At 25.2% G+C, this 27842-nt stretch overlaps 5 protein-coding genes across 9 annotated transcripts; 2 read left to right on the top strand and 3 right to left on the bottom strand.

Moving 5' to 3' along the window:
* Positions 1-5067: 5067 nt before the first annotated feature.
* LOC129611973 (probable peptidyl-tRNA hydrolase 2) lies at positions 5068-6268 on the bottom strand. Its single transcript, XM_055525404.1, has 3 exons — positions 5859-6268; positions 5741-5807; positions 5068-5428 (listed from the first exon to the last, which is right to left on the bottom strand). The coding sequence occupies exons 1-3, from the start codon at positions 6099-6101 to the stop codon at positions 5127-5129; spliced, it is 612 nt and encodes a 203-aa protein (XP_055381379.1). The 5' UTR covers positions 6102-6268; the 3' UTR covers positions 5068-5126.
* A 561-nt stretch (positions 6269-6829) lies between these two features.
* On the top strand, positions 6830-8552 carry LOC129611711 (ATPase H(+)-transporting accessory protein 2). The gene is made up of 4 exons (XM_055524993.1): positions 6830-6960; positions 7104-7456; positions 7512-7907; positions 7968-8552. Exons 1-4 carry the CDS (start codon positions 6918-6920, stop codon positions 8148-8150), a joined length of 975 nt encoding a protein of 324 aa, XP_055380968.1. The 5' UTR covers positions 6830-6917; the 3' UTR covers positions 8151-8552.
* Positions 8553-8748: 196 nt separating this feature from the next.
* Positions 8749-11282, bottom strand: LOC129611710 (LIM and senescent cell antigen-like-containing domain protein 1). Of its 4 annotated transcripts, none has more exons than XM_055524991.1 (8): positions 11148-11210; positions 10937-10987; positions 10486-10608; positions 10199-10427; positions 10047-10123; positions 9845-9986; positions 9525-9783; positions 8749-9466 (listed from the first exon to the last, which is right to left on the bottom strand). In XM_055524991.1, exons 2-8 carry the CDS (start codon positions 10951-10953, stop codon positions 9267-9269), a joined length of 1047 nt encoding a protein of 348 aa, XP_055380966.1. In that variant the 5' UTR covers positions 10954-10987; positions 11148-11210; the 3' UTR covers positions 8749-9266. The 4 variants fall into 4 exon arrangements, with proteins under 4 accessions (XP_055380966.1, XP_055380967.1, XP_055380964.1 ...); XM_055524989.1 differs by having other exon boundaries at positions 8750-9466; positions 10937-11074; positions 11148-11282; XM_055524990.1 differs by having other exon boundaries at positions 8750-9466; positions 10937-11065; positions 11148-11279.
* A 1513-nt stretch (positions 11283-12795) lies between these two features.
* On the top strand, positions 12796-18301 carry LOC129611865 (PHD finger protein 14). Of its 2 annotated transcripts, XM_055525269.1 has the most exons (10): positions 12796-12941; positions 13131-13489; positions 13553-14019; positions 14072-14349; positions 14420-14538; positions 14592-16358; positions 17230-17373; positions 17459-17802; positions 17869-17977; positions 18052-18299. In XM_055525269.1, the coding sequence occupies exons 1-10, from the start codon at positions 12932-12934 to the stop codon at positions 18067-18069; spliced, it is 3615 nt and encodes a 1204-aa protein (XP_055381244.1). In that variant the 5' UTR covers positions 12796-12931; the 3' UTR covers positions 18070-18299. The 2 variants fall into 2 exon arrangements, with proteins under 2 accessions (XP_055381244.1, XP_055381245.1); XM_055525270.1 differs by lacking the exon at positions 17230-17373 and having other exon boundaries at positions 18052-18301.
* Positions 18302-18647: 346 nt separating this feature from the next.
* On the bottom strand, positions 18648-20734 carry LOC129611867 (60S ribosomal export protein NMD3). Its single transcript, XM_055525271.1, has 4 exons — positions 20481-20734; positions 19578-20401; positions 19035-19473; positions 18648-18979 (listed from the first exon to the last, which is right to left on the bottom strand). The coding sequence occupies exons 1-4, from the start codon at positions 20537-20539 to the stop codon at positions 18787-18789; spliced, it is 1515 nt and encodes a 504-aa protein (XP_055381246.1). The 5' UTR covers positions 20540-20734; the 3' UTR covers positions 18648-18786.
* Between the last annotated feature and the right edge of the window lie 7108 nt (positions 20735-27842).

Raw genomic sequence — 27842 nt, 5'->3', positions numbered from 1 at the left:
TAAAATATAAAATTTATATTATTTGAATTTAAGATTTATGTATTTCTATAAATTTTGTATAGCAATATAGTAATACAATTGTAATTTTTGCTACAATAAATGAATATTTGATTGTAAAAACAATTTTAGTGTGATATGAATGACAATACGAAAAAATATAACATTTAAGCTTCATATAACATAAAGAAAAAACAAAAAAAAATGTTATTCAAAAAATGTCAAATTAGAATGATCACAGTATTTAAATATAGAAGGCCGGAAGAAGCAATCAACCTTGACGGTTCTAAATACAAGATTTATTTTTGTTTTTTCTTTCATTTTCTTCTATTTTCTGTTCTTAAATATACACTATATTAATTTTTAAATATAGTAAAAATTTAGGGTTAGTAAAATAAGTGAAATTTATTAAAATCTTTCAGAAAATTTATATAAAGATCTTTGGAGAAACTCTGCTCTTCACTGTTCTTCGTGAACTTCAAAGGTATAAGGATAAAAGTTAAACAGTGCTACTGTCAGCTGAACTATATTGCAGATTAATATTATAATTATATAAGTGACAGTAAAGATTAGTAACTATGTAATCCAGAAACCAGTTTCATTAACGCCGGAACTACGTTATTTACTAACTCAAATTAATCTTTTATCGAATTGGTGCTATAGTGAATTCAAAAAATTCTTATGAACTTTATGAATTCACATAAGAAAATGGGAAAATTTTAGTTTCCCATTTATAATTTTGCATTGCAGATATTTAAATTTTTATCCTAAAACATAAAATTTTTTACATAACATATACGTAATTTTTCGACTAAAAAAAATCGACCAAATAAGTACGAGTAAATCCTTTCAATTATTAAAATTTAAAAATATCATTCAGTAGTATTCACAGATGGAGCAAGCAAAACAAAATTTTCTAAAAATTTTCTTTAAAATTATAGTCTTTTATTATTTAAATTAATTAATTTTGTAATTTACTAATGAATTAATTACAAAATTTATGGTCAAAATTTAATATTTGCTTTCCATTAAATTATAAGGTTAAGAATTTTGTAAAACTAGTTTTGCATACTTTGCGGGGCTTCAATTTAAATTACAAAATTTCTTGTATTGTTTGACTTAATTGTTTTTGCGTGTTTATTGTTTTGTTTGAAAATAAACAGCTGTTAAAAGTGCAAGGTTTCTCCTGACTTCTGACTAGTGTTTTGTGTTTCACAAGTTTGATATTATTAAAGGAAATAATTTTATTAATTTTAATAGTAATTTTATTTAAGAACATTTTACATGTGTTTTTAAAATTTTAAAGATTCATTTAAATTTTAATTAAAAAATTTTTTATTTGTAATTAAGTTTTAAATAGAAATATTTCCGTATATTTATGCACATAAAAAAAAACAATATTTAGTAAAATTTTTCAAAAAATCCTTTCAAAATTTACGATATTGCTAAATAGGGTAGTCAACTACATAGATGACTAGCGTATTATTAAACTATTAAAATAGTAAAAAGTTTTTAATAAAAACAAATTGGTTTATTGCCTTTAATTTGATTCCTCAATTTCTTCTCGCATTTCAATTAATTTCATTTAATTTTTAATCAAAGTTATTATAAAATATTTATAAGTGTTAATGGAAAAACACTGTGCAACATAATTTTTAAACTTTAATACAGTAGACATCTGTTACAATGAACACAATATAAACACGAACTTTTCATTCTAGTGAACAACTTCTTTATATTGAATATTAAATAAATTAAACTAAAAAGTTGTTCTTAAGATCTTATTGCTCTGAAAATTATTCAGTTGCTTCTTTTAGATGTACTTTTTAATTGAAAATTTTTAAATAAATATTTTCTCTTATATTTTAAAGAGTGAAACCCTCATTTTATCGAAATTAAAGTTTAAATGAACACAATTATGTAACACAATATAAGTTTTACTTTAAAAGACAAAATATTGGTCTTTTTTTTAATTTAATACAAAAAGTCACGTCACAATGAGAAAGGAAATTATAAAAAACAAAAGTTTTGTAAAATTTCTTCACTATTTTGGTTTCTTATAAAAATTCTTGTTCACAGTGTAAGTCAATGCTAAAATTTGCATGTTCACTCGACTGAGAAGTTTCAAAAAATTCCATGTTCACATAAACAGTTTTCTACTGTATTTCAATTAAAGTGGACAGAATAAGAAAACTTTTTTGGGCTGAATTGTGCTGTAAACTTAAAAAAAAAACAAATTTTAAATTAAAAATAAAAAATCCTGTGAAAGTTTACCAAACGTTTAATCTTTTTCATTGTTCTGTATATAATTATTCAAATATTTCTTATATAAAAAAAGGAACAATTAATCAAAACCATAGAAGTCACACAATATATTGATACAAACCACAAGTCATCAACTTTATTTAAAAAGTAGAAAAAAAAATTGTAAAAACAACTTTTAATTTTTTGTATACTGAACTAGCTTTTAATCTCTAATAATTGTATACATATACATATATATGAATAATTAGAATTATACATATATACTAAATTAATGTGCGACTTGCATGACCGATTATGCACATTATATTTTAACTATTATGAGAAAAACAAAAAAAAAAACAAAAATATTTAAATCTATTTTGGAATCTGGCCAAACTAATTTACCAAGAAATAATATAAAAAAAAAAAAACTAATTTTTAATTTAAATTTAAAATTACAAAATAGCTAGTATAAAAATTCAAAAAGGAAAAAAAACCAACAAAAATAATAGGAACAAACTATATTTGTAGTTGCCTTAAAAATTTTCTAGGACGAAATATTGAAATATCAAACACCTTCTATTTTAGTTTTAAAACAGTGACGATAATGACACTGAAATTATAAAAGGCATAATATACAACAAAAAAAAAGAAGATTTGGACATCTTTTGCCTTGTTCTTTTAATTTGAAAAATATATAGCAAGCAAATTTCTTATAAGTATATGTAGATAAGTGCATATGAGTTCTTTTTCTTTTCCTTTTATCCTTTTTCAAATTTTTTCATTTGCACAGATTCCTTTTATTTCTTTATTTCATGCATATTTATTGAAGCATAAGTATATTTTCAAATTTTATACAAAAGAAAATTTATTGTAATTTTCAACAACTTTAAGATAAATGTGCTTTTCTACATTCGTCATTCGAAATTTGGTATATGTAGATAATTTATTTGTCTCCTAATCAAAATTCTTTTGTACACATAAGAATTTCCAATATTTAAAGTATTAAAAACGTATTTTCATTTTTATAGCAAGACCACTTTTATAATCTAGCCACAGATTTTTACCGCCATTACGTTTTTCCATTAAAATGCCTCTTTAATTAGATTTCCTTCATATTCCATATGATGATCACCATTTTCTTACTTGAATTAAACATTGACAGTAATTCACATTGCTAATGCGAGAGTAGAGACAAATACCCCTAAGAAATTTTCGAAATTTTATACCGAAGTTTATCATTTTAAATTTATAATATAAGCATTTTGAAAGAAAAATAAATTTTATAATGCATTTGAATTTTCTTTTTAAAAAAATATATTAAAATTTATAACAATAAGATTGTTAAGAGGTGAAAGATTATTCATTTTGATTTCAAAACAAAGAATTTATATAGATACAAGAAATAAAGAAGAAAATGTTTCAAAAATAAAAACTATACAAGACCAGAAAACTAAAATTTTAAAAATGATTTTTAAATGTATGGAACGATAAACATAAATTTTTCGAATTATAATACTATTATACAAAAACAATATATAGATATTTATTGCCATAATAGTGCTACAATGTCAATTACAAAAGTTTAATAATTATAATAAATCGAAAACTTCAAGCGAATAATATAAAAATTAGAAAAATCATATTTGGGTATTTTTACCATAATGCTTACATTCCACAATATAATTGACAATAGTGTACAAGTGGTTGTAAAATAAAAAATATTAAATGTTATGGTTCCTCTTCGTTTTTTTTGGGAAAAAATTAATTTAAAAAATTTAATTGGATTTATTGTCCAATTATTAGGTTATTCAAGAAAATCATGCATATTAAAAAATTTCCTGATTTGTATGATTGATACAAGCCATGTATGATATGTGCCAACATACAATAATCATTGCATTATTAATTAATAAAAAAAATTGCATACGTCTAGGAAGTTGTTTTTTTTTTCTTACTTTAAGAAATCTATTCAGAAATTGTCGATAAATCCTTTCCCCCGTCTATATATTTTATTTTGCTTGTAGTTTAAACCCTAGAAATCGAAGATCTTAGATATTATATCTAATATAATTTTTGTGAATGTAAAAATGTTATGAAAATAACATATTGTTATGAAAATAAAATTCTTGAAATTGAAATCAAAGAAATAATAGAAGTAGAAATGCATGTTTACTTTAATATGGGGATACTGCAAATACCTCCTATTCATATGACGAAATTCTGCTAACAATTAACCCGTAATTTTACATTACATTAAACAACAGCTTTGCAGAAAGATAACATAGGTTTGCAATTTCACGCATTTCTGGAAGTCAAATATAAAACTAACGCCAAAGACATTAAATGGAATCAAAGATTAAGTATTATTTTGACAATGCAAAATTTTTTTTTGAAAAATATCTCCTAAAATATACCTGTGTGTTTAAAAATCCGTTAGAGTTAATAAAATGGATTTCAAAAACAAACTGGATCACACCAAACACACCAGAGATAAACAGAAATCACACTATAGATTAAATTTCTGAGTTCATGTAAGTATATAGGTACCTACCTAGATACATAATATTGGTCTTTACAAAGATTGAAATAAAAATATCCAAAAAAAAGCAATTTATGTGCAGAATTGCCAATACATTTTTATAATTTTCATTATCCCTTTTCAGAAGCTTGGTCCGGTTCTTAATATTTTTATTATATCAAAAAATACAACCATTTATTTTGGTATGTTCCTAGTTAAAGCAATCAATTAGCTACGAATTCTCATAACACCATTACTGATCTTAAGGTTGGAAATAATTTACCTATCTACTATTTAAATCAAAGTTATCTAAATGCAAAATTGAATAATTTATTTTAACTTTAAATATTAAATTTCCAAAAAATTATAAAAGACGCAAATGTCCAGTCACTTTGTCTAATTCATCGGCTATATCTGGACCTACAGCTAAAACTGTTTTTGTGTTTGGTTCAATTTGAGTGCGTCCTGCATCTCGAATCAAACTTGTTATGAAATTTCTACTTTCAGCAGCTTTTTTGATATCCATTAATTCCTTTTCGCTCTCTACTTTAAGCGCTACTTTTGCACAACCCGTGCATTCCCATTGATTAACAATATCCGGAATCCGTCTTTTTGCTTTTTGATATGCATCCACTGCAGCATGACCACACTGAGCAGCAATCTTACCTACAATTGTAGACAAATTAATGAGATATTTATTTGCAATTTAATTTTACACAAAAATATTTGAAATATCAATAAAAGTTTAGTAATTTAATATTAGACTTCATTTAAATAACATTTCTATTTTATCATAAAATGTAAATGAATAAAAATATGTACATTAAGGAATTTATGACTTAATCAGTAAATTATAAATCCACATATTCGACATAAAAGTGCATATATGTATATGTATACATGTTTATGTATCTAAGTATACGTTTTACCAAATAAGAAATTGAAATATCAATATTTTCTACATTCATGTTACTTTACCTTTGCCCATTTTTAGATCATTTCTTACAATTAAAAGCATTTTATAGTTCCTATTGTCTGGTCGAAACTGTAAATTATATTTATTAGTATGTTATAAATACAAATTTTTACCACAAACCTTTAAAAATTTTCTTCCTTCTGTGTCCACTTTATCTTTGAATTTCAAACCATATTTATATCCTACATAAAAAGATAAGAGAATTGCTATCCCATTTATAAATTGAGATGTTTCCATTATTCTATCTGACATTATTAAAGTTCCTTTATAACACTCCAATAACTTTTCCTTATTTCTAAAAGGAATTTGAATGACTTCACTAACAAAATTTTTACTTTTATGGTAAAAACAAATTAATTTCATTTGCTGTTGTTTTTGCCCATCAAATTAGTTTTGATCCAAAATTTTCTGGCTTTTAATGAACTCAAAACTTGGTGGTATATTTTATTTTTCTGTATTCTATTAAGGTTATGTTTCAAAAAAAGAACAATCCAACCAACCAACTAGCTATTGGATTGAGAAAAGTTCAATTCAAATTGTAGAGAAAAAACATATTGCTCTATTGTCAAAATATAAGAACCACAAGTGTATTACAATTTACAAATCGTATGTGGAACCAATAGGGATGCGCGATTTTTATTCATTTTTTCTAGTCAATGAATTTGCTTCTAATAGATTAATTTGCTGTCATCTACTATTCAACTTGGTCCTTTAAAACGTTGAAAAGCGCGTTGATCAAAGTTGCCACCCACACCACAACATTATTTCATTTTTTTCAAAACTACAGATATGATGTTTTACACAACATACAAAATTACACCCACAAAAATTTAAAATTTTTTAATATTTTTTCAACTAAGTTTCAATCCTTCAAATAATTGAAATGGATCAAAAAAAGTTGATTAAATAGTCCACTAAAAGTTCGACGCGCTGAAAACTTGTGTTTTCGACGTGTTGAGAGACCAATTCGAATGAACTAAAACTATATTCGTAAGATTTTTTATTTCAACTGGCAATATCAAGGACTGTCATTTTGCTGTCAAAACGCATTTATAATGTAGTAGATCAAACCAACAAACTATTGTACATAAGTTGACAGATCTCATCACTTGCTATAGTCGAAAAGTCATATGATCAAATAGTTTCTGCGAAAATTATTTAAATTTTAATAAAAATAAAATGTTGAAATATCTTGTAATTTTTCCATTTCTGTTATTAACAGGTAAGAATAAAACAAATCTTTTAATAATTTTATATTTCGCAGTGATAACTTAGAGAAAATATCAACGTCTAGTATGTATACCAAAATTGAAAATAAAATCAATACAATTTTATAATTTTGTATTACAACTTATTTTCCTGTAGTTCAAGCAGCTGGAACTTTTTCTGTATTAGAACATCCAAATTCACTACTTTTTAAAGGAAATGATCGTCTGGACTCAAATTATATAGGAGATGTTTTAGGCGCTTCTTTAGGTCTCTATATAGATGCAGACACGAAATGGAGCGGTCTCTTTATTGATAATCCGTTTGAATTTCCAAAAGGTGTAATAAATGTTATGGTTGAAGGAGTTAAGGGAATCAATTTAAGTCAAAAAGCAAAAACTTTTCCGTTGACGGGGGGAGATTCTATAGACTCACTGAATACAATATCATCGACGGTTGAAGCCTTGAACTCTCCAACAATAAACGTAGATTTAAATAGGGGATTAGATTCTGTAAGTTGTTGAAATTATTTTGATAAGCTTTTATATAAGAATACAAAAATTTCAGCTCCTTACATATACGGATGTCTTAGGAAATTTACAAATACCCACAACTGCAAAGTACGTAGGAAATTTAAAACCAGAAACTTATCCGGAAGATAAATTATTTTTGCAACAAATTGCTGCTATTAAAGCTTTGTCAAATAAATTATCAGACATACAAAATAAACCAACGCTTATTAATATTCGTTTGTCCTTAAAGTCAATAATTGAAGCACACGGACCTAAGTCACCAGCCGTTGCTGAAGCATTGAAACTTATTTCCAAAACTGTTGAAGATTTTAGTGAAAAATCTAATAAAGCTTATGGGGGACAATTGTTGTTTACAGTAACAACTGATGATAGCGCAGAAGTTTCTTCCAGACAGAAACGTCAAACACAAAAAGCCAATGATTTCAAAAAGGTTAAACTATTATAAATATAAAATTTGTAATTCAAATAATAATGAACAATTTTGTTTTAGGAGTTAAACCTTGCTGAATATTATAAAGAGGATTACCCAGTGATTTTCAATATTATTCTATGGTTTATGGTTGTATTTGTTTTTGCATTACTAGCAATTTCTTATGTAATTGGCACAATGGATCCAGGCAGAGATTCAATCATTTATCGCATGACATCTACTAGAATGAAAAAAGACAACTAAACACAAATAAAATATTAAAATTCCAAAAATTATGAATCATCAATTGTATCATAATACATATTAGTAAACCTTTTTTTTTAAATTATTTTGTTATTCGTTTTCAGTTCATATTTCAAAAATTACCTATAACTTGAGCGCGTTAAATAAAATTTTGAAAGAAAAATAACTTAACAAAATATAAAGTAAGGCAAATATTTAAATAATTGTGAATAGTTTTTTAATATGGTATGAAAATATGTATAAAAAATGTGTAAAATTTTATCAGTTTTCTCATGAAATTTTTTGATAAGATGTTATCAAAGAACTTTAAATGAACTCACCTAATTGAGAAAATGTGTATATAGAAATACTATGTAATTTGTTGTATTATAATTTTAAATAAATAGCATTAGCTTAATTTCATTCAAGTTATTTTGAATTCGTAACTCCAATAGTTTTATTAAAATGAAGTCATGTGGTCAGTAATATGTACAAAGGTGTTACAAATGAAGACAAACAAATTATACACATACCTACATAAATAAATTGTAACATTGAACGAAATATTCTGGTATCTGGTCTCGTAATTGACAAAAATAAAACAATTTCATGTGGTTAATTTAAAAATTGATTTATTTTTCATAAAATTTTCAATAAAATTCTAAATATATACTTTCGCTATGTCGGCAGTTTGTTAAAAAATTAATACAAAATTTTTACCTAATAAAAAATATTTAATATTGATTAGCTGCAACATGAAACTTATAATTAAAAACAGTAATTGACATAAAATATACGCACACTGAAAAAAATTAAGCGTAAATTAATTTTGCTATTTTTTTTTAATTTAGTAAAACTTATAACGAATATTACATAAAAATTATTTTTTCGAGTGAAATACATTATAAAATGTGCTAATTTATGTAAGGCAACTTTCTTTTTACTTATGTATATTCAACAAGGCACTTAAAAGGAAGTTTATTTAAAAAAAAAAATATAGTCATTTAATATTGAAGTTAGTAGTATAAACTATTGGCTATAATTATAAATTTATTTAATAGATATTAAATTTAATTAATATCTGAGGCACATTTTATTTTATCTGCAAGTATTTTAAAAAAAAATACATGTTTCTAATTAAACTGGATTCTTTTTCATTGTGTTTTCATGAGCTACACGTAGACGACGTCTTAGTTCACTCGGAAATTTCTCGTAACATTTTTTGCAAACTGGTTTCTCATCATATTCGTAAAATTTGGATTTTTGATTCATCTTTGTATCGCAAACAGAACAGGCAAAATGATGAACGCACCATGCTTTGTTTAAAGCAGTAAATACTATTTGAAAAATATTTTAAATACGTAAAGAAAAGAATAATAGATTAATATATTTTACCATCTCCCGCTATAACTTGATTGCATACAAAACAAAGATTGCCGAATAGTTGATGATAATGTGTTTCACAATAGGCCAGGCCACGTTTTTCATAGTGGCGATGACCCAGAAACGGTTTCTCACATTTTGCACATACAAAATGCTCTACATGCCAATGTTTTCCAAGTGCAGTAACCACGCGTTCTTCAATAGGACGGCGACACGCACCACAAATTGGTATTCCCATTTTATCATGACATCTCAAACAATATAATTCATTCTAAAATTTTTATAAATTCAATTTAAATTGAAAGTTATAAAAAAAGTTTCTATATTTATACCATATCGTTAGCTGCAAATCCCGGTCGACTCTTGACTTCCCGGGCAGTTGAATCTAACTCTACTGCACAATTAGCACAATTAAAATGATAACCATGATAAACCTCTCCTCGAAATCTTAATGGTTCATCATCGATCAAACCACTAAAAAATTTGTTTTATCAAATAAACTTTGTTTTTCTCTAAGAGAAAATGAGTTCTTACTGGCATTTTTGACAAACATATTTTCCTGTTCCAACAGCTTTTACTGCGGCGTTGCATTCATGGCAAAGTGCGCGATTCTATATGCATATTAAAAATAAATCCAGTTTAATGTATTTTTTAATATAAAAAAAATAACTAATGCGGTAACGAACCTGATTTCTGATAAATCCAGCATCAGCCAATTCTTTTCCACACATTTGACAACGGAAACAATGTGGATGCCAGTTAGCTGCCATTGCTTTGATGACTCTCCCAATAACAAATTCTCCGCATTTATTGCAGCACGGTGCAAAAAGTACATGAAAGTCCCTTTCACAGTATTTCCTACCTTCAAACTCATAAAAAATACCATCTTGAAACGGTCGAAAACATTGCGCGCACCTATTTTTTTGTAAACAAAAGTTTTAAAAGTAATATTGGTAATTTAATAAAAGTTTACACAAAACATTGGGTATGCCAAAGTTCTCCGTTAGAATTAACAATTTTTTCGTTGGCTTCAAAACCATCAGCGCATCGAGTGCACCGCATATTCCCTAGAGACATTTTCGCAATATCTTCAACACTAAAAAAATGCAAACAAAATATATTACATTAACAGGAAAAAACTACAAGCATAAAGTGAAAAATATTAGATTATTGTAAATAATGGATATATGTAGTAAATGGATGTTAAAGGATTTGAAGCTTAAAACCAAAGCAAAGTTCACTTTAAGATGAAATAAGCTAGAGCAAAACAAAAATTTCCTAGAAAAGCTATTTCTCACGTCGTAGGTATATTAATGAATAATAGTGACAGAAAACAAACCCACGCATATATGGAAATGTACATATATATTGCATGATATTAAAATACAAATTTAAATTTTAATAACTGATATACTAATGCTTACTCCGTTATTGGTGCCATTCTTTTTTCTTAAAGAATTCTTCAAACCAGACACCTTATAATTTAACAAAAAAAAGAAACAATAGCTTAATAGGGAAACCAAATAACGATTAGAATGTCCACAGGTCCACACCTTAATAAACTTTCAATTTATATACATTCAATACTTTCTAGAAAATATATGTACAAATTATATTATTATAAATAAGCCATACCTTTCCTAAATTTAAGACCCAATTTCTTTATTTTTTTAAGCAATACGCAAATTTTAAAAATTTATTTCCAACCTTCTCTCCAAAAAAAAAAATGAAATCAAAAACTAAAAGCGAAATTATTACGTCATTTTAAATGTCATAATTGTGGCTATTTAGATTCTGTTTTGAAGAATATTTTGACTGGAGATATGTAATTCACAATATCGTTCTCAATGACACTAGCAATTTCTTTTAAAGCATCTATTGGAATATTTGAAAAATACATGAGGTGATGTTTTGAAATATTATTTAATTTGAAAATAGAATGAAACTAAGGTAAATTATTAAATTATTATTTAATAAAGCAAGGAATTTGTCAAATTTTATTCAAGAACATTCTCCTTTTTAAAAAGCATGTAGTTTCTAAATATATTTTTGCTAAAGTGCATAAAATGAACACTAAAATGTAGAGCAAATAATATTTTTTTATACTTTCACAAGGTGTTTATCAAAGTAGTAATATTTACTTAATAATTTAGTAAACACTATCTGCAAATTTTACTGTTAGCTTTCGTTATATTAAAATTTATTTCAATTAACTTTGATAAACTCTTAGGCGATGTTTATGAATGTTCAATATTTCAATATCTGTTAAAAACTCAGACAAAAAAGGATTAGATAAGATACGTTGAGGGAAGTTATACACGAAAAAAACAATTTTCTCTATATGAAAAAATGAATGCGAATTAGTAGAGCTAATGATCGGAGTATGCAGTACATGCAATTACCGAATTTTTTTTAGCGCGGCATACCCGGTGATATAAAAATATTAATGTTTGAAATATAAAACGTAAACAATGCCATTAATTGTTTATTTCAAACACAGCACGCTTGAATAGGAAATTCGAATTTAGGTTGCTTTAGAGTAAATTTAATATGGTAGGTTTCCACTAAGCAAACAGTATTTTTACGCAATTAAGAATATTAACGAAGACGTAACGTATTAAATTTCTTTTTATTTAGAAAAAAACTGCTGAAAATGTATCAAATATATGCGTATATTTTTGCTTCAGCTTTCAGTCAAAAGTAAAATTTATTTTTTAACTCAAAAAATAGGATTATGAACTTTAGTAGTTTCAGTTTCTCAAATATTGGAACACATCACTAATCCAAAAAATGTAATGTCAACGTCATAATCATATTTACACTGTTCTGTTGAAGTCAGATATTAATGTTTTATATACATTAAAAATAATTAAGAATTTTCATGTTTTTCATTATGCAACTATATTACATGCAGTTATAATGCACAATTTAAGCAGTTATGTTCAGTAATAAACATCAACATCAAGCTTACTCATGAATTAGCAAGCTTATTTTCATGAATTTTCTTCTTTATATATAATAAACAGGTCATATGAAAGTACGATCACATTTATTTATACGATAACAAAAAAATATATAAAGCTAATGTCAAATTATAAGGAACAACCAATTGCAGAGTAGAACGGTTTGTTTTTGTATGAACACGCAATAAATCTATAATTGGCGTAAACTTGAAGTATTCACAAAGATATGTCAGTATAAACAAACACATCCCTGACATTTAGGAAAACTCAAAACCCCTCTTAAAATATACCACTTCTCTTACAGCATCTGCGGCGAAGAATAAAAGTTGCGAGAAATTTCATTCAAGCTTTCTAATATCAAATAAATTGATATTTTTTACTTAAAATGATTTAAATAAATTATAAAAATTTCCTACAAGTTTAAAATCAATAATTTAAATAGGAAGTATTATCAGTATGGCCCCATGTAAGTATAAAACTTTAAGTATTTCATCGTGGTTTTTTCCTTATTCAGAAAGGGGTTATAAATGTTTGTAAGCGAATTTTATGGGAGCCGTCAAACACCGGCGAAATTGTCTCAACCAAAAATTTGCTAATATTTTTAAAAAACAATTGCATATTTTAATGATCAACAATGTTTTCACTTTTGTTTTAGTGAACAAAAATTCAAAAAACAAGGCTAGATTGCCGAAAATGACAACACAAACATTACTGGATTTTGATTTAGGAGAAAGCTCATCTGATAGTGATTTTCGTATTGAGGATCATGACGACGATAGCGATGATGATTTTTCAGTCAATTCAAATGATAGTGATGGCGACATGGATGATGATGATGACGATGATGAGGAAAATGATACGGATTCAGATGACAGCGATAGTAATAAAGAAACAGCAAAGGCGATAGAAAAAATAGGATTGACTTCAACAAAAATGGAAGAGAATTCGAATGTTAAAGATATAATTTCCAAAACATTGGCTGGAGAAAATACGGTTTCTAATTTAAAGATTGACGTAAGAAATAATATTTTCGTGATATTTTATTTTAGGATTTATTTTAAATTTGATCACTTTTAGCTTTCGAAAAATTTAATATGTTGCGCATGCCTTGGTGATCGATCCGATGATTCTAATGAAATTGTCGAATGTGATGGTTGTGGAGTTTCTGTACATGAAGGTTGTTACGGAATTAGTGATACAGCATCGATATCTTCAACAAATTCTTCATGTTCAACTGAGCCCTGGTTTTGCGAGGCATGTAAAGCTGGTGTTATAGAGCCAAGTTGTGAGTTATGCCCTGGGAAAGGTGGCATTTTTAAGGAAACAGAAGTCGGGCGTTGGGTTCATTTAATATGCGCACTCTATGTTCCAGGAGTTGCATTTGGTGAAGTAGACCATTTATCTTCAGTAACATTATTTGAAATGCAGTATAGTAAATGGGGAGCAAAGCAGTGTACTTTATGCGAAGACGATCGGTATGCCAGAACTGGAGTTTGCATTGGCTGTGATGCAGGGATGTGTAAAACATTTTTTCATGTGACATGGTAAATTTTCTTTTGAAATTTTGTTTCTAAGTTTCAATTTCTTATTTCACAGTGCTCAAGCGGCTGGTTTTTTGTCAGAACCACATTCTGATGAAGCAGATCACGCTGATCCATTTTACGCCCATTGCAAGGTTCACTCCGACAAAACTATGATTAAACATAGGAAAAGAAATTACAACTTAATGAAATTAAGAATGCAGCAAATAAGGTATGAGAAAGAAGAACATAGTAATGAAAAGCAGACACCAGAGCAGATAAGAATTCAAAGAAAATTAGTTAAACATCAAAATAAATATAAAGGTCACAAAGAAACAAAAAATGATCCATGGGGTATGCTATGTTACACATATTTTTTCGAAATTTTGCACACTAAAATTTTTCTGAATTGATTTTCTTTTAGTTCCAACCCAAAAAATTCCTAGATTATTAACAACCAGTGCTACGGCAGTTCGTCGTTTGCATGCAAAAGCAGCAGTTATGGGAATCGACACCGAGCTTTTAGAATTTCAAGAAGCACAGGTTATATTCCAATTTATAATTTTTTGTCACAAAATTTATGCAATGAATTTTAGGTGGCTGCGATAACTGACGTACGTAAAAAATGGCACGTTCCACCTGCATTTAGTGTGGAATTCGTTGCCTATTATTTGGATCGAATTAGTCGAACGAAAGAACTAAAGTTGACTTTAGAGAAAAACGTTGATGACAATAAAAAATTGTTAATAGATCAAGCTCATTTTAGGGAAGAATATGATAAAAAAATAAAAATTAATGCTGAACTTTTGGAATCAAACGTTAAATTAAAAAGTATTATAGAAGAAATGCACAAGCAAATATCCCTTTTATGTCCAAACAAACAACTACAATCAATTGATAATATTGGACGTCCAATTCAGCAACCTCTGCAGTGTGGAAATTCAACTCAGATTCCTCATATTACTACAACGGCTGTTGCAATTCCCAGAACAATGACTGTCCCAACAGCAGCTGCTCGCAAAATGGGTGTAGGCTTTCCCTTGAACAATTTACCTGGCGACAAGAGAAATGATACCAATCGAGTTCTCAGTACGCAAATTCAGAATAAAAACCAATTAGTGCACAATTGTGGAATTTGCAAGGGATGTCATGATCAACATTTATTAGCTAAATGTGATACGTGTCATTTACATTACCATTTAGGTTGCTTAAATCCACCATTAACACGGCATCCTAAAAAATCCAAACTTTATGGATGGCAATGTTCAGAATGTGATAAGTCAGATGATTCTGACGTCATAGTGGAACTACCACCAGGTCCTCGTCGATCGCGTACAAAATTTAGTAAGGATGGTAAAATTGTACCAGCCGATGGAAATTCAAGTTTAAATTCCTTAGAAGAAGATAGTATTACAAATAACATTGATAAGCCGCAAGCAATTCAAACAACAAAGAGAAAATCTACCGATAGACGTTCCTCAATAACACAACCTCTATCTCCCAAAATGGCTTCAATAGCAACTGGGGGCGAAGTAGCTAAAGCAATTAAAAAATCTGAGAAAATTGATTTGAAGCCGATAGTATATAATGGTCAAATACGTTCTCCTAAAGAAGCTACTCCACCAAAAAGCCCTAAGAAATCAAATACGAAAACGGCGAGCATTGGTAACCGAAAAGATTCAAGTCAGAGCCCTTCAAAAATTGTAAATTATTCAGTTACTGAAAAAAGTGGTGACATATCTATAGAAAAACGTAACAACTCAATTGGAGCAAATCAGCAAAATAAAATAGAAATATCCGCAAAGAAGGCGAAAAAGCATTTAGGAATTTCTAAAAGTCCTCCGCCAGTGACAACATCATCTTTAACAATAACAACTACAAAAGTTAGACCTTCATCATCAGGTTCAATTCCAATCAAAGCTATTTTTGATCCATTATCTTTAGATAATGAGTCTCCATTGGCTGAAAATGTCGTTATTAAGCCGATTAGAACTCCAAAACGTAAAAAAGACAACGAAGAAGATGTTGATCCCTTACAAATTAGCCCTAATAAATTAAATTGTAATGTAAATTTAAATATAAGTAATAATGAAAATATCGTGTTAAATGATGACCAGAGTAACGTTGTTATTATTAATGATGGCACTGTTGGAGGTTATGATGTCGTGGAGAATAGTGATAATATAAGTCATAAAATAAATCGTAAAAAAAGAAAAGAAAAACATAAAAATAGGTGTTATTCGGACAGTGATAAATCACCAAGCAAAGAACATAAACGAAAACGGAAGAAGAAGAATCATGATAACGAAAACCCCAAAGATTTGTCATCATCAACGTCATCTGTACCGAAAATCAAAATTAAGGTGAGATTGAATTTATTGTTTCTTCTTTAATAAATGATTTTTATTTATTTAGAAGCATAATTTTGTAGTTTTTCATAAGAATTGTGGTGATATGTATATATAGCTAATTAGAAAATTTTGGTTTTGGATAGTTTTTTTTTAATCCAATTTAATTTTCTATTCAATTTTATTGCATTGTTCGAATATTTTTGTTTATGAGTAGATTTGATGAAGCAATACATTCCAAGGAAGTTTTATTTTTTTCCTTTAGCACTTAATTAAATTTTTGTATTATTGTAAAATATTTTTTTAACACTTAGAGAAAAATTACTAAAACGTGGAGCTGCTTTGCATGGCTTTATATTCATTGGTTTTGAACATATTTTAATCCTATTTTGGTTCTTATGACTGTCCAAGGATGGTCGATTTATATTTTTTTTTGTTTAAATTTATGCACATAGTGAGTTCATAAAATATCTTTGTTTTCTCATTTACATTGCCTTAGTTTGAATTTTGAATTTCATTTTGTTTGTTAATTTGAATTTATATGTGTTTGGTATTTATTTTATATATTTTTTTTAACTTAAACGGCACAAACATTAAATAGTTTGATTATATATTTTTCTTAGATATTTTTTTGTGGCATCAATATATTAGTTTGCATATTTTGTATATAATGTCGAAATTGTTTTATATTTAGCTCTAATTCGCAACGTTCTTCTTAATCATTTTCACTTCATATTATTTACCATAACAATTTCTTTTAGTTCGTATTTTATTTACTTTTCTTTTTCTCTTTAACTTAAACATCTCATTAAATTTAATAAAGAAGAAATAATTAGTAAAACAAAAATCTAATTAAAATCGTATTTCTATGACACATTCCAAATAGTTTAAAACTCTTCCATTGCCTGGTGAGACAGCTCCTGAGCCACAATTTTTTTATGTTTCGGCGGATATGGTCCGTCCAACGGATGCATCATCACGACCTACATCGGTTGAAACAGTTGAAGAAATGGCAACGACAATAAATAATGTGAATGTCAAATAAATTTTGAACAAAATATTAAAAAAATATCTATAAATAAAAATATAAATGAACGTATTTTTTAATATTTTAGGATAATGAAACAAAACTGAATAATCCAAATATGCCAACAACATCAACACCACTAGGAACACCAGCAAATTTAAATGCTAACAATACAGGTCTTGGTGACCTTTGTGAAGGAAATTCACCCACTAAACGTACACCGAAACCAATTAATAGAGATATTCCAAAATCGTTAGCTATACCAGCCAAACAAACAGCATCTAGTCCAAAAAGAACAAAAAAATCAAGAATGTCAACTAATTCAAATATTTCAACTAGTAACACTAGTGTCAGTTCACAATTGCTAACATCGACATGCAGCCTTAATTGTACTACTTGTCAGTTAATTGGTACTATACAGAATAGTGTACAGTAAGTTTACCACTTTCAATTTAGCATAAATAATTTTTGAAATTTGATAACATTTTTATTTTGTAGATGTGATGAATGTTATAAAGTCTATCACTTTTCTTGTTTGGACCCACCAGTGAAGAAAACCCCAAAAAGACGCGGTTATTCATGGCATTGTGCAGATTGTGATCCTACGGTATGTATTTAATTTTTATTTAATTAAAAATTATCAATTAAAATATTTTTTTTCATTATATTTTGCTCTTTTAGGACCATGAAGGATCATAATTTTACAGTTTCGAAAAATATAAATTGAAGGCAAATTTCTGAAAATATATGCTAATAATTTGCTATAATTCCATTATTTAGCAAATTACTAAATTTTCGTTAATTAATAGTTTAATAAAAATCTTTAATTTTGTAGTTTATAAGAAATATCAGTTTTATTTCATAATGAATGAAGCCCAAATTAAAAGTTTTGTATTTAAAAATTGTAATTAAAATAAATTTTTGTCTTAAGGTATAGTTACGGAAAAGAAAACAAAAATTATAAATTTGTAATATATTATGATTTTTCTGTAAATTTAAATAAAATCTAAGAATTTTTTCTTAGGAATTTCCTTTTAGATATTAAAAATTAAAAAAAGAAAAAAATTATTTATTTTATATTAAAATTTCTTTATATGTACTCCTAAATCCTTGGTGTTCTCATGTTTTTTTTAGTTTCAATGCATAAAAAGTTATTTTTATAATGTAGTTTAAAAAATTATTTTTTAGTTTTTAAATTAAAAGAAAATATTCTAAAAAATATTTTTAAATGTAAAAATTTAAGAAAATACAAAAAAATGTAAAATATAAAATACTCGTTTCAATATTTTAAAAAACATTTGGTTTTAATATTTATTTCCCAATAAACATGTTATAAAATTAATTAAGAAATAAATAAGAAACGGCGTGGATCATAATTAATTATGTTCAAATTTCAAGTTTGATTGTATTCAAACTTTAAATATCATCCCCCATTTCGTCGTCATCCAAATTTAAATCATCTAACATTTCCGCTAAAGTAATTCGTGGAATGTTATCGGAAGGATGATCGAATTCATCTATTGGAATTTGTTTCCTGTCCTTATATATATTAACATTCTGTCGCATGTCAGCATCCTCTTCCAGATCTTCCAGAAATTCTTCATAATCACTGAAATAAAATATTATTGCAACTTTAATTAAAACCCCTTATTTGTCAACTTAACTGTTTTCGTTTGTCTTCCTCATTAGAGATATGTTTTAATTTCCAATTTCTGGATTTGTTTCTTCTTTCGCGATCTCCATAACTTTTTTTAACTAAAATAACATCTGGTATTTGATCCTTGTTTAATTTTTCAAATTTATCATTATTTATGTTTGCATCCTCTAGGTTATAACCAAATACATTATCTCCAACTTTTAAAAGATGACCTAAATGTGTTTTTGTATGAATAGTATTATCATTGATTCCCAATTCGGAAGATTTAACCAGCCATATATCACATAAGACATGCTTATTAGAAATAGTTCCTTGTCCTGGGAAAAATTTTCTATCTTTATCAAAAATTATTTCAATGTCCATTACGGTGTACTCAGTTAAACGGTTTGGATTACATATAGCTTCGAAAGGTGATCTATTATAGTTGATACCACTAACTTCAGCAACTAAAATATATTTTAAAGTTTTACAGTATTCCTTGAGTGTAGTTTTTATAGAACTATGATAAGTCTAATATTTTAGTATTACAAAATCTATAATTCTTACTTACTCTGAGCGGTCAATGGATCTATTAAGTGAATAGTTTTTGCTACACGATGAATTAAACACAAAGGAGAGATACCCCCGAACTGCCTTTGTTGAGTTTTATCTAAGCAAACTAAGCTGTCTTTACTTAAAGGTGGGATTTCAACAGATATAGTGTGCTTGCAATTATGAATATTACTTTTGATATCGTGAGATATTAATCTTTTTGAGTTTGTTACTTTAACAGGTAGAGCATTCGAAAGAAATTCGACCATTTTCCTTGCATGAACTTCGCTCGCATAAAAGAAATCTATTCCACCATGCTGTGATTTTATTCCTAAAGTATTATCATGTGCTTTTCTCTTTAATATCAATTGCTCCAAATAATACAAAGTTTTCTTATTCTCGGAACGTTGGCGTACTTGAACAAGATATTTCCAAAAATCTTTTGCTTCGCTCCGGTGACAATCATTGCACATATGATTTGTAACAGTATATTCAACAATAAAAACCTGTTGTAAAGTAGTACCGCTCAAAACTTCAGCGTTTACTGTCAACTTAACTTTAATACGTTTTGAGTTAGGATCTGTCCATATAAAACCAGCGTCGACCAATTTCACGTCTTTAAGCCCTTTTAGTCGTTTGACACATATAGCCAAAAGTTCGCGTGATTCTAAACCACATTGCACCCAATCATCTGGCGGTTGCAAATACCTTTCACAATTACGACAAAACTGCAATACCGCTGATTTAGGGATATTTTCTGTGATGTCTACATGATTACGAATGCATGTCACACACATATTGGCTGAGTTGGGCTCTATTTTAATCCCACATTCACAGCAAAGACTAAAAATTTAAGATTTTATGTCGATATATTTATATAAAACCTTAATTCTAATATTAATGCAATTATTTTATGACTCACATTTGCCTAATGTTATTTCCTTCATTTTTTATACCTGCTCCAAAATTTACATATTCCATATTTATTTACAAAATATTTCACAAGATGAAAAATAAAAATGTGGTGATTGTAGGAACTTAGTGGTGGCCGATATATATAAATAACCTGCACTATCGATAGCTTCGAAATTAGTTATCGATATTTTCGCAACTGACACATAATAAGAATTGAATTGTTTCAAATTTAGACTTCGTCGCAAAATTTTTCGTCATTAAGAAATAAAATGCAACAAAATACTATGTCTGCCTGGCATAAACTTGGAAAATTTTTAAAAAGAGATAAATGTAACGTCAATTGTCCCAAAGAAAAAAAATGTCATTTAAAAAAAAATTAACCAGACGGTAAAGTTAAAGTTGAAAAAATTTTATAAAATAGGTTAAAAAACGTCAAAAATCAAAATATCTGTCAAACTTACACAAATATATTTTAGTTATAAAAAAGGCGAAAATTTCGATTTTGGTTTATAAAAGAGTGAAATTTAGGAAAAACAAACATGTGTAACAAAGAATAAATTTCCAGAATAAATGCAATTGTTGCCATTTGATCCAGCAAAAAAGTTATTTTTAAAATGAAAATCCAGAAAAAAAGTAGTTTTGGAAAATAAAACCTTCAGGCATAATAAAGAAAAACATATGCGTTGACAGCCTTTAAAACGTTTGCAAAAAAATTTCAATGTAGCATAGTTTTAACATTTTATACTTTAAAGTTAAAATAACGGCGTCTCAATATTTATCAAAATTTAATTGAATTTTTTTTGATTTTTGTTTTGTGATCTACAAATATTCTTGAAAATCTTTTAGAAAGGGCTCATTTTAAATTTTTTTTTGCATGTTTTTGGGAAAGCGTAAAATTGTAACTATAGGTTCAGTAAGCAATTTGGAATTTATTAAAATAAATATTTTAATAACCTTAAATATATTCGTGAAACATATATTTCAATTAATTTGGCCAAGAATAATTTTGACAATCTAATTTAATTAGAGATTTGAAAGGTCTTGATAGCATTTACATTTTTAAAGAATTGAAAACTTTACATAAATTTATATTTTGAAGTTTTTAACTACCTTTCTTTCCAAAAGTTTTAGCAAACTTTTCGCGGTTGCCGCCATTCGTACTTTAATATTGGCATAGAATAAAAAAACTAATGAATTTTTTTTCAAATAGTAACTATGTAGTTAGCAGCATATTTATTGCAATGTAATTAAATAAAGTATATCTTACTCACATCCACATTTTCGTGTTTTCGTATTCTCACGCTGAAGATCCAATGCATTTTACTGCTTTTATTAAACAAAAATTTTTGACGGAAATCTATCAAACGTTTGTGTGTATGTGTCTTTGTCTAGTGAAATTGTAATTTTAGAATGGTTACAACATGTACAAAATGCTACAATACTTGTCAAATCTTTTAATATTCAAAATGTTATGGCAATGCCGTCATTTGTTTTTCGAGTAACATAATTATAATATGTCATATTAATAATTTGTACAGGTTCTTTGTGAAATTTATTGACTCGTTTCTTTTCAGTTGATTTAAAAAAAAAAAACGATATTTAGCATAAGAGGGACCCCAATATTCTAATTTTATAAATATTCTAATAATGATTTATAGATGCTCTATGTAAGCTATAATTACAATTTATATAAATGATAAATTCTAAAACTAGCTGATTTTATAAGTTGTGTATGGAATTTTCAAATTACGATAACAAAGAGCCTTATTCTAGTTGTCGCGTCACTTACGTGACATTTGTCGTTGTCGCTGTCACATCATTTGAAATGTGGTATTCTGGTTTTCGAGTGACGTGAGTGCGAGAAATAATCGAAAATGAAACGTTTCAAGTGAAATTGATACATTTTAAAAAGAAATTTCGGCGAGTAAAGTTCAAACTAAAAAAAATTTTCAGTGTATATATTTATATTTTTAAATACTAAAAAATGTCATTTGCATTATGGTTTATGAATTCATCTCATTCCGGTAGTGATGAAATTAAAAAAAACAACAATTAAGGATCGAAAGATTTAAGATTAGCGACAGCTCTAATCGAGGGAAAAACAAGTACCCGTTCACGCTAAAAACAAAAATTAAATTATATATTTTCTGACTTGATTTATGTATAAAATTAATTTTTTTATGATTTTGTTAAATTCTTTTGTTTTAACTTGCATTTTTGGTGTATCCTTCTTTCTTGTCACTTGTAAATACTTTTCGACAAAAAACGTCGTTTCACTACGACATATCTCGCATCAGAACGACAATTGGAATATGGCTGAGACACATTTTCCCGCTATTCCCCGACGATTGTCACTGCGATCGCCGTTTAGAATATCAAATTCAAGTCGTAACGACAATTGTCGCTCTACTTCGACAACTAGAATAAGGCTCAAAATATAATACATAATCCGTATCTGATTTAATTGGAAGTATTTCAGACATCATTTCATAATTGTGGAGTATGAACGTAATTGTACTTAAGCGTGTACATATTTATACCTACGAGTTGCAATAAGAGAAATTCTGAAGTTTCGACAAAAGATTTAATCAGATTAAGATCGGAGCTTTTTTATGATGCAAATGTGGTCTGACAGAGTCAATTTTTTAAATTAAGATTTAAGTAAAACAAAATTTTCTTTTAACAACAGCTTTATAATATAATGTATGTATATTTTCATTTTTTTTTTTGGTTTTTATATTGTTTTACCGATAAATACAATTATTTTTGTGATGATAATTTATAAATGATTCTTATTTAAAATTAAAACACATTTTTTGCCTTTTTTTATTTTTTTTTTAATATGTTTGTATATATGTATATTTAATAATGTAAAACGAAAATTGTGATTATTTTTTTTTTGTTTTTAAGTTTTTGTATTTTTATTGTTTTTAAAGCAAAAAATATCGATTTCTTTTGTTTCTCTTAAATAAATTTATTATATAAATATTTTGGGTGGTTAATTTTTGTTTTTTTTTTGTAATGTGAATGCTATACATTAGAATGAATTTTTATATATTATGTATTTGATATTTTAAGCTATTAATTATATAATATTATATACACAACTTAAAAATGTATTCATGTATACTGTATAATTTAAATTTTATTGTTCATTAACGATAAACTAAAAAAGTAATAGTTAAACATAAAAATATTAACTCTAAATAAATTTAGGGACATTTAATTAAGGGTTTTGATTGGTTAAGTTATGATTTGTAAGCTATTTTTTAATTTTATTTGGTAGGAATCATAAACTACATTTATGTAAGAAACAATAATCAGTATTATTATTAACATAAATGTAGCTAGTTATATATGTACATTCTACATAAATTGTGCCAATATTCATACCTAATGCAATAAAATTTATATTTTTGTAAAATTATACTAGTCCCTGTGAAATGCATCATATAAAAATAAACAATAAATATAATCTAACCACATATGTAGTTAATTTACAATAAGAATTTTCCTAATACCACCTTGATTTTTCTAATACATACTTTGAAAAAATCCTTAGAAGTTTCTTGAATATAATTATGAAAATTTAATTTGAATTTTTCATTTTTATTATGGCAGTAATTGAATTTTTCATTTTTATTATGGAAGAAAATTTTAAATTATTCAAATTTAGCAATTTTCTATGAAATATGTTCTGTTTCCTATGTTAACAAAAAATTAAAACTATTTTTAATTAAACAGATTTTATTTAAAATATTAATTAATTGCAAAAAATAGTTTTAAAAATTTTGAATTCTTTACAAAATTACAAAATAATAATTTTTATTCAAAATTGCTACACTCAATTAAATTACATATTAATTATGTATATAGGGTAAATCAACTAATATTGTTACTTTAAAACCAAAAGAAAAATTTATTTCATTTTTTTTTTTTGCAAAAAATAAATATAAAATTTTCGTTGATTCTTTTTCAATAATTATTTAGTAAAATATTTTTGGTATAGGCCTATAATAACCCTTATAATTTTTATGTCAACAATTTATAAATTTAATAATAATTTTTATTTAAATATTATAATATTATACAATATAATGAAATATTGTAAATATATAGGTGCATAATATAATATTAACATATTCAATAAATGTTTTAATTTATCGTTAATGAAAATAATATGTATTTATATATAAATTAGCTAAAATTCCTTAAAATTATATTTATACATTTATATAAAATAGTGTCTCGGTATTCTTTATAATAATAATATTTTAATATATTATATAAGTGGTCACTTACACACTATATATGTAAATATATGAAATTGTATATTTGTACAAGTAAACTTTATATATTTTATATATATATTTACTTAAAATATATTTATATAATAAATAATAATAATAATATGTGTATTCGTATTAATTAGCTTTAACATTTTTAATTTTTTTTTTCATTTAATATTTGTTTTTTTTAATGTAATTTATGGGTGAATTTTTTATGCTTGAATTTAATGTGCAATTTGTTTTATAAATTTTTTATTTTTTCCTTGCTATTTACTTATTATAATATAAATGATCAATGTTTTTTTTTTTTTAATTTTTGACTAGAAAATAACTTTTGTTTCTTTTCAATGTAATTTTAAATTTATGCATATACTAAAATTAATAATATTCGTACAGTTCTTATTTTTCGTAACAATTTAATAATGATAATTATAATTAATTGTACAATAAAAACGGAGAAAAATTCACACTGCTGGGGGAAAAGAAAACAATGAATATTGAAATACATAATTTGTTTTTTTTTTTTTGATCGATTTATACGCATATACATATATGTATATTCAAAGTATGAATACTTTCCATTTAATTAAATTTTTAAATATATTTTTAATATAATAGAGAATTGACAAAAATAATTGAACATGAAGAAATTTTAAATAATTTCTAATATTTGCTTTTATTTATTTTAATTTTTTTAAGTTTTTTTTTTTTTAATTTCCGTTGTATATCCGTTTATATATAATGATATTTTTAAATTTAAAATTAATTTTTATTGTCGGAATAATAATGCTTTAGTTTAGAAATGTTTTAATTAAATTTACAAATTTTAGTAAAGTTATTTTCTTTCAAAATATCTTTTTCCTTGTGTTTTTCTTTGTTTTAATAATAATATTTTAAATTACAATAAATTACAGGTATAGAACGATAAAAAATTGCAATTAAATTAAATAAATATATATTTATGTAATTATAATTTAAACATGAATCAGTAGTATTTTGTTTTTTTTCATTTTGTTCAAATATTTAACAACAAAATATTTTAATTTTTTTTTTATATATTTTAGTAATTATTTTGTATGTATGTATTTGCATCTTTGTATTTAGTTTTTGTTCTCTTAAGGTATTTTATATTGTTTTCCAAAATTATTTAATAAATATCAGAAAAAATTTTATTAAATAATCAATTTTTTTTTTCTGTTGGTTTTATTTAGGTTTGGATTCGTTTTTATTTTGTATTTATTAGAAATTAATTTCTTATATACAAAAATGTTGAAACTTTAGGTATAATATGTAATAATTTTTATTATGTGTTTGGGAACGGTTAGATAAAGATATGAATAGTTTTTGAACATTATGTTAAAATGAATTGCTTTATTCATTAATTTAAATTTAAATTTTTTATGTTACTAAAAATTTCAATCAAAAATTTCAACCTACACTTTAAAAATATAATATCAAATAAATTATAATTTTAATATAATGTAAGAATAAACATAAATTTAAAATTTAATTAATATTTTGTATTATATTCATTATATTAATTATTATTTAAATAAATAATATAACAAATTAGTTTAAATTTATTTTTAAGAATTTTCTAAAGTTCCAATTACTTTACATAATATGAATTTTGAAATTTTTTTTTTTATTTGGTGGGAAAAATATAATAAAATGCTATTCACTAAAGTATATGTGAAAATTATCAGTTTTAAATAAAAAAAAAATAAATAAATTTAATTGAAATGAAAACTTTTGTTTTTTTTTTTTATATATTTTTAATGTATAAATCAATTTTATATGAAATAACATGAAAGAAATATTAATTTGTAACAATTTCAAAAATAAATAAAATTTATTCCTTATTAAGTATGTAACAATTAGATATACATATAAATACGATTTAATTTAAAATAATTAAAATAAAATATAAGTAACATTTAATAATATTTTAAAAATTTAAGTATTGCAATAAATTTTATAAAAAACATTCATTTATTTTTATTAACATTTTATGCAAAAGAAAGCGTTTAATTAATCATTTTATATTTTTAGTTATAGTATAGTGAATGTTACTTTCTTTTTAACTAATTTAATTTATTTTAATGAATAATTTTTGATTTTTTTTTTGTAATTCTTAAATTTTAGCTATAGTAATTCTTTATTTTCTTTTTAATAAAATATATATTACATAATACTTTTTTTTTATTTATATTAATATATGCATACATTTCTGTATACATTTTAAATTTTTTTTTTGTTTTTTAATTTTAATTCGTTTAGGTTTGTTTTGTTTTGTTTTTTTTTTTCTTAACTTAATCGCGACTAAATTTCAATATTATATACTAAATTTTGTTTTATATTCTACAATAATTATATAGTTTTAATTTATTTAATTTATTACTTACATTAAAAATTATTTGTTTAAGCTTAAATAAAATTAAAATTAAAAAAGAAATAAACAATATCAAATTAAATTAATATAATAAATTAATTTATATACATACGTATTTAATTATAATTTGTAATTAAATAAAATTTTTAAAATATTTTTGACTTTCACTAGCCAGCCAATTTCAAATAATTGAAATATAAACAATATATATATTATATATTTTTTTTTTAAATAAATACAATTAGTTTTAAAATTATAATATTACTAAATAACAATTATAGCAACATATTTATTATATACTTGTATTTACTTAAAGTTCCTAATAATTTTACAATAATATAATTACAATATTTTTACGCTACTTATGCTCATTATTTTATTATTTATATTATGTATATTTATTATATAATAGTTACTAATTGAACTCATAAATTGACAATTAATATTCTTCTTTAATTGCATTAATCATTTGTTTTTTTATTTACAAAATAAATTGAAATTTTTAAATTTTTTTTTGTTTGTTAATAAATTTTTAAATTTAATTTAATTTTTTAATTACATTTATATACATATTTACTGTATTTTGTATATATTAATTGATACTTTTTAATTGAACGTTAGGTATTATTAGTCATTTTTGGAATATTGACAATATTTTATAATTGAATATCCAATTGACATTGTTTTA

This window comes from Condylostylus longicornis, unplaced genomic scaffold, assembly GCF_029603195.1.
Source record: "Condylostylus longicornis isolate FDR11 unplaced genomic scaffold, ASM2960319v2 ptg000055l, whole genome shotgun sequence".
Classification (NCBI taxonomy): domain Eukaryota; kingdom Metazoa; phylum Arthropoda; class Insecta; order Diptera; family Dolichopodidae; genus Condylostylus; species Condylostylus longicornis.
This window is presented reverse-complemented; position numbering and strand designations above follow the sequence as displayed.

Coding starts and splice junctions, on each gene's coding strand:
- LOC129611865 (XM_055525269.1), top strand. Junction 14,020..14,071: donor ACATTTTTTCATGTGACATG/GTAAATTTTCTT, acceptor CTTATTTCACAG/TGCTCAAGCGGCTGGTTTTT. Junction 14,350..14,419: donor AACAAAAAATGATCCATGGG/GTATGCTATGTT, acceptor ATTTTCTTTTAG/TTCCAACCCAAAAAATTCCT.
- LOC129611973 (XM_055525404.1), bottom strand. CDS start 6,101: ATGAAATTAATTTGTTTTTACCATAAAAGTAAAAATTTTGTTAGTGAA. Junction 5,808..5,858: donor AAGGAAGAAAATTTTTAAAG/GTTTGTGGTAAA, acceptor TATAATTTACAG/TTTCGACCAGACAATAGGAA. Junction 5,429..5,740: donor TGATCTAAAAATGGGCAAAG/GTAAAGTAACAT, acceptor CTACAATTGTAG/GTAAGATTGCTGCTCAGTGT.
- LOC129611710 (XM_055524989.1), bottom strand. Junction 10,428..10,485: donor TGGCATACCCAATGTTTTGT/GTAAACTTTTAT, acceptor ACAAAAAAATAG/GTGCGCGCAATGTTTTCGAC. Junction 9,987..10,046: donor TATGTTTGTCAAAAATGCCA/GTAAGAACTCAT, acceptor CAAATTTTTTAG/TGGTTTGATCGATGATGAAC.
- LOC129611711 (XM_055524993.1), top strand. CDS start 6,918: ATGTTGAAATATCTTGTAATTTTTCCATTTCTGTTATTAACAG. Junction 6,961..7,103: donor TCCATTTCTGTTATTAACAG/GTAAGAATAAAA, acceptor ATTTTCCTGTAG/TTCAAGCAGCTGGAACTTTT. Junction 7,908..7,967: donor AAGCCAATGATTTCAAAAAG/GTTAAACTATTA, acceptor ATTTTGTTTTAG/GAGTTAAACCTTGCTGAATA.
- LOC129611867 (XM_055525271.1), bottom strand. CDS start 20,539: ATGGAATATGTAAATTTTGGAGCAGGTATAAAAAATGAAGGAAATAAC. Junction 19,474..19,577: donor AGATCCATTGACCGCTCAGA/GTAAGTAAGAAT, acceptor AATATATTTTAG/TTGCTGAAGTTAGTGGTATC. Junction 18,980..19,034: donor GAGGAAGACAAACGAAAACA/GTTAAGTTGACA, acceptor ATTTTATTTCAG/TGATTATGAAGAATTTCTGG.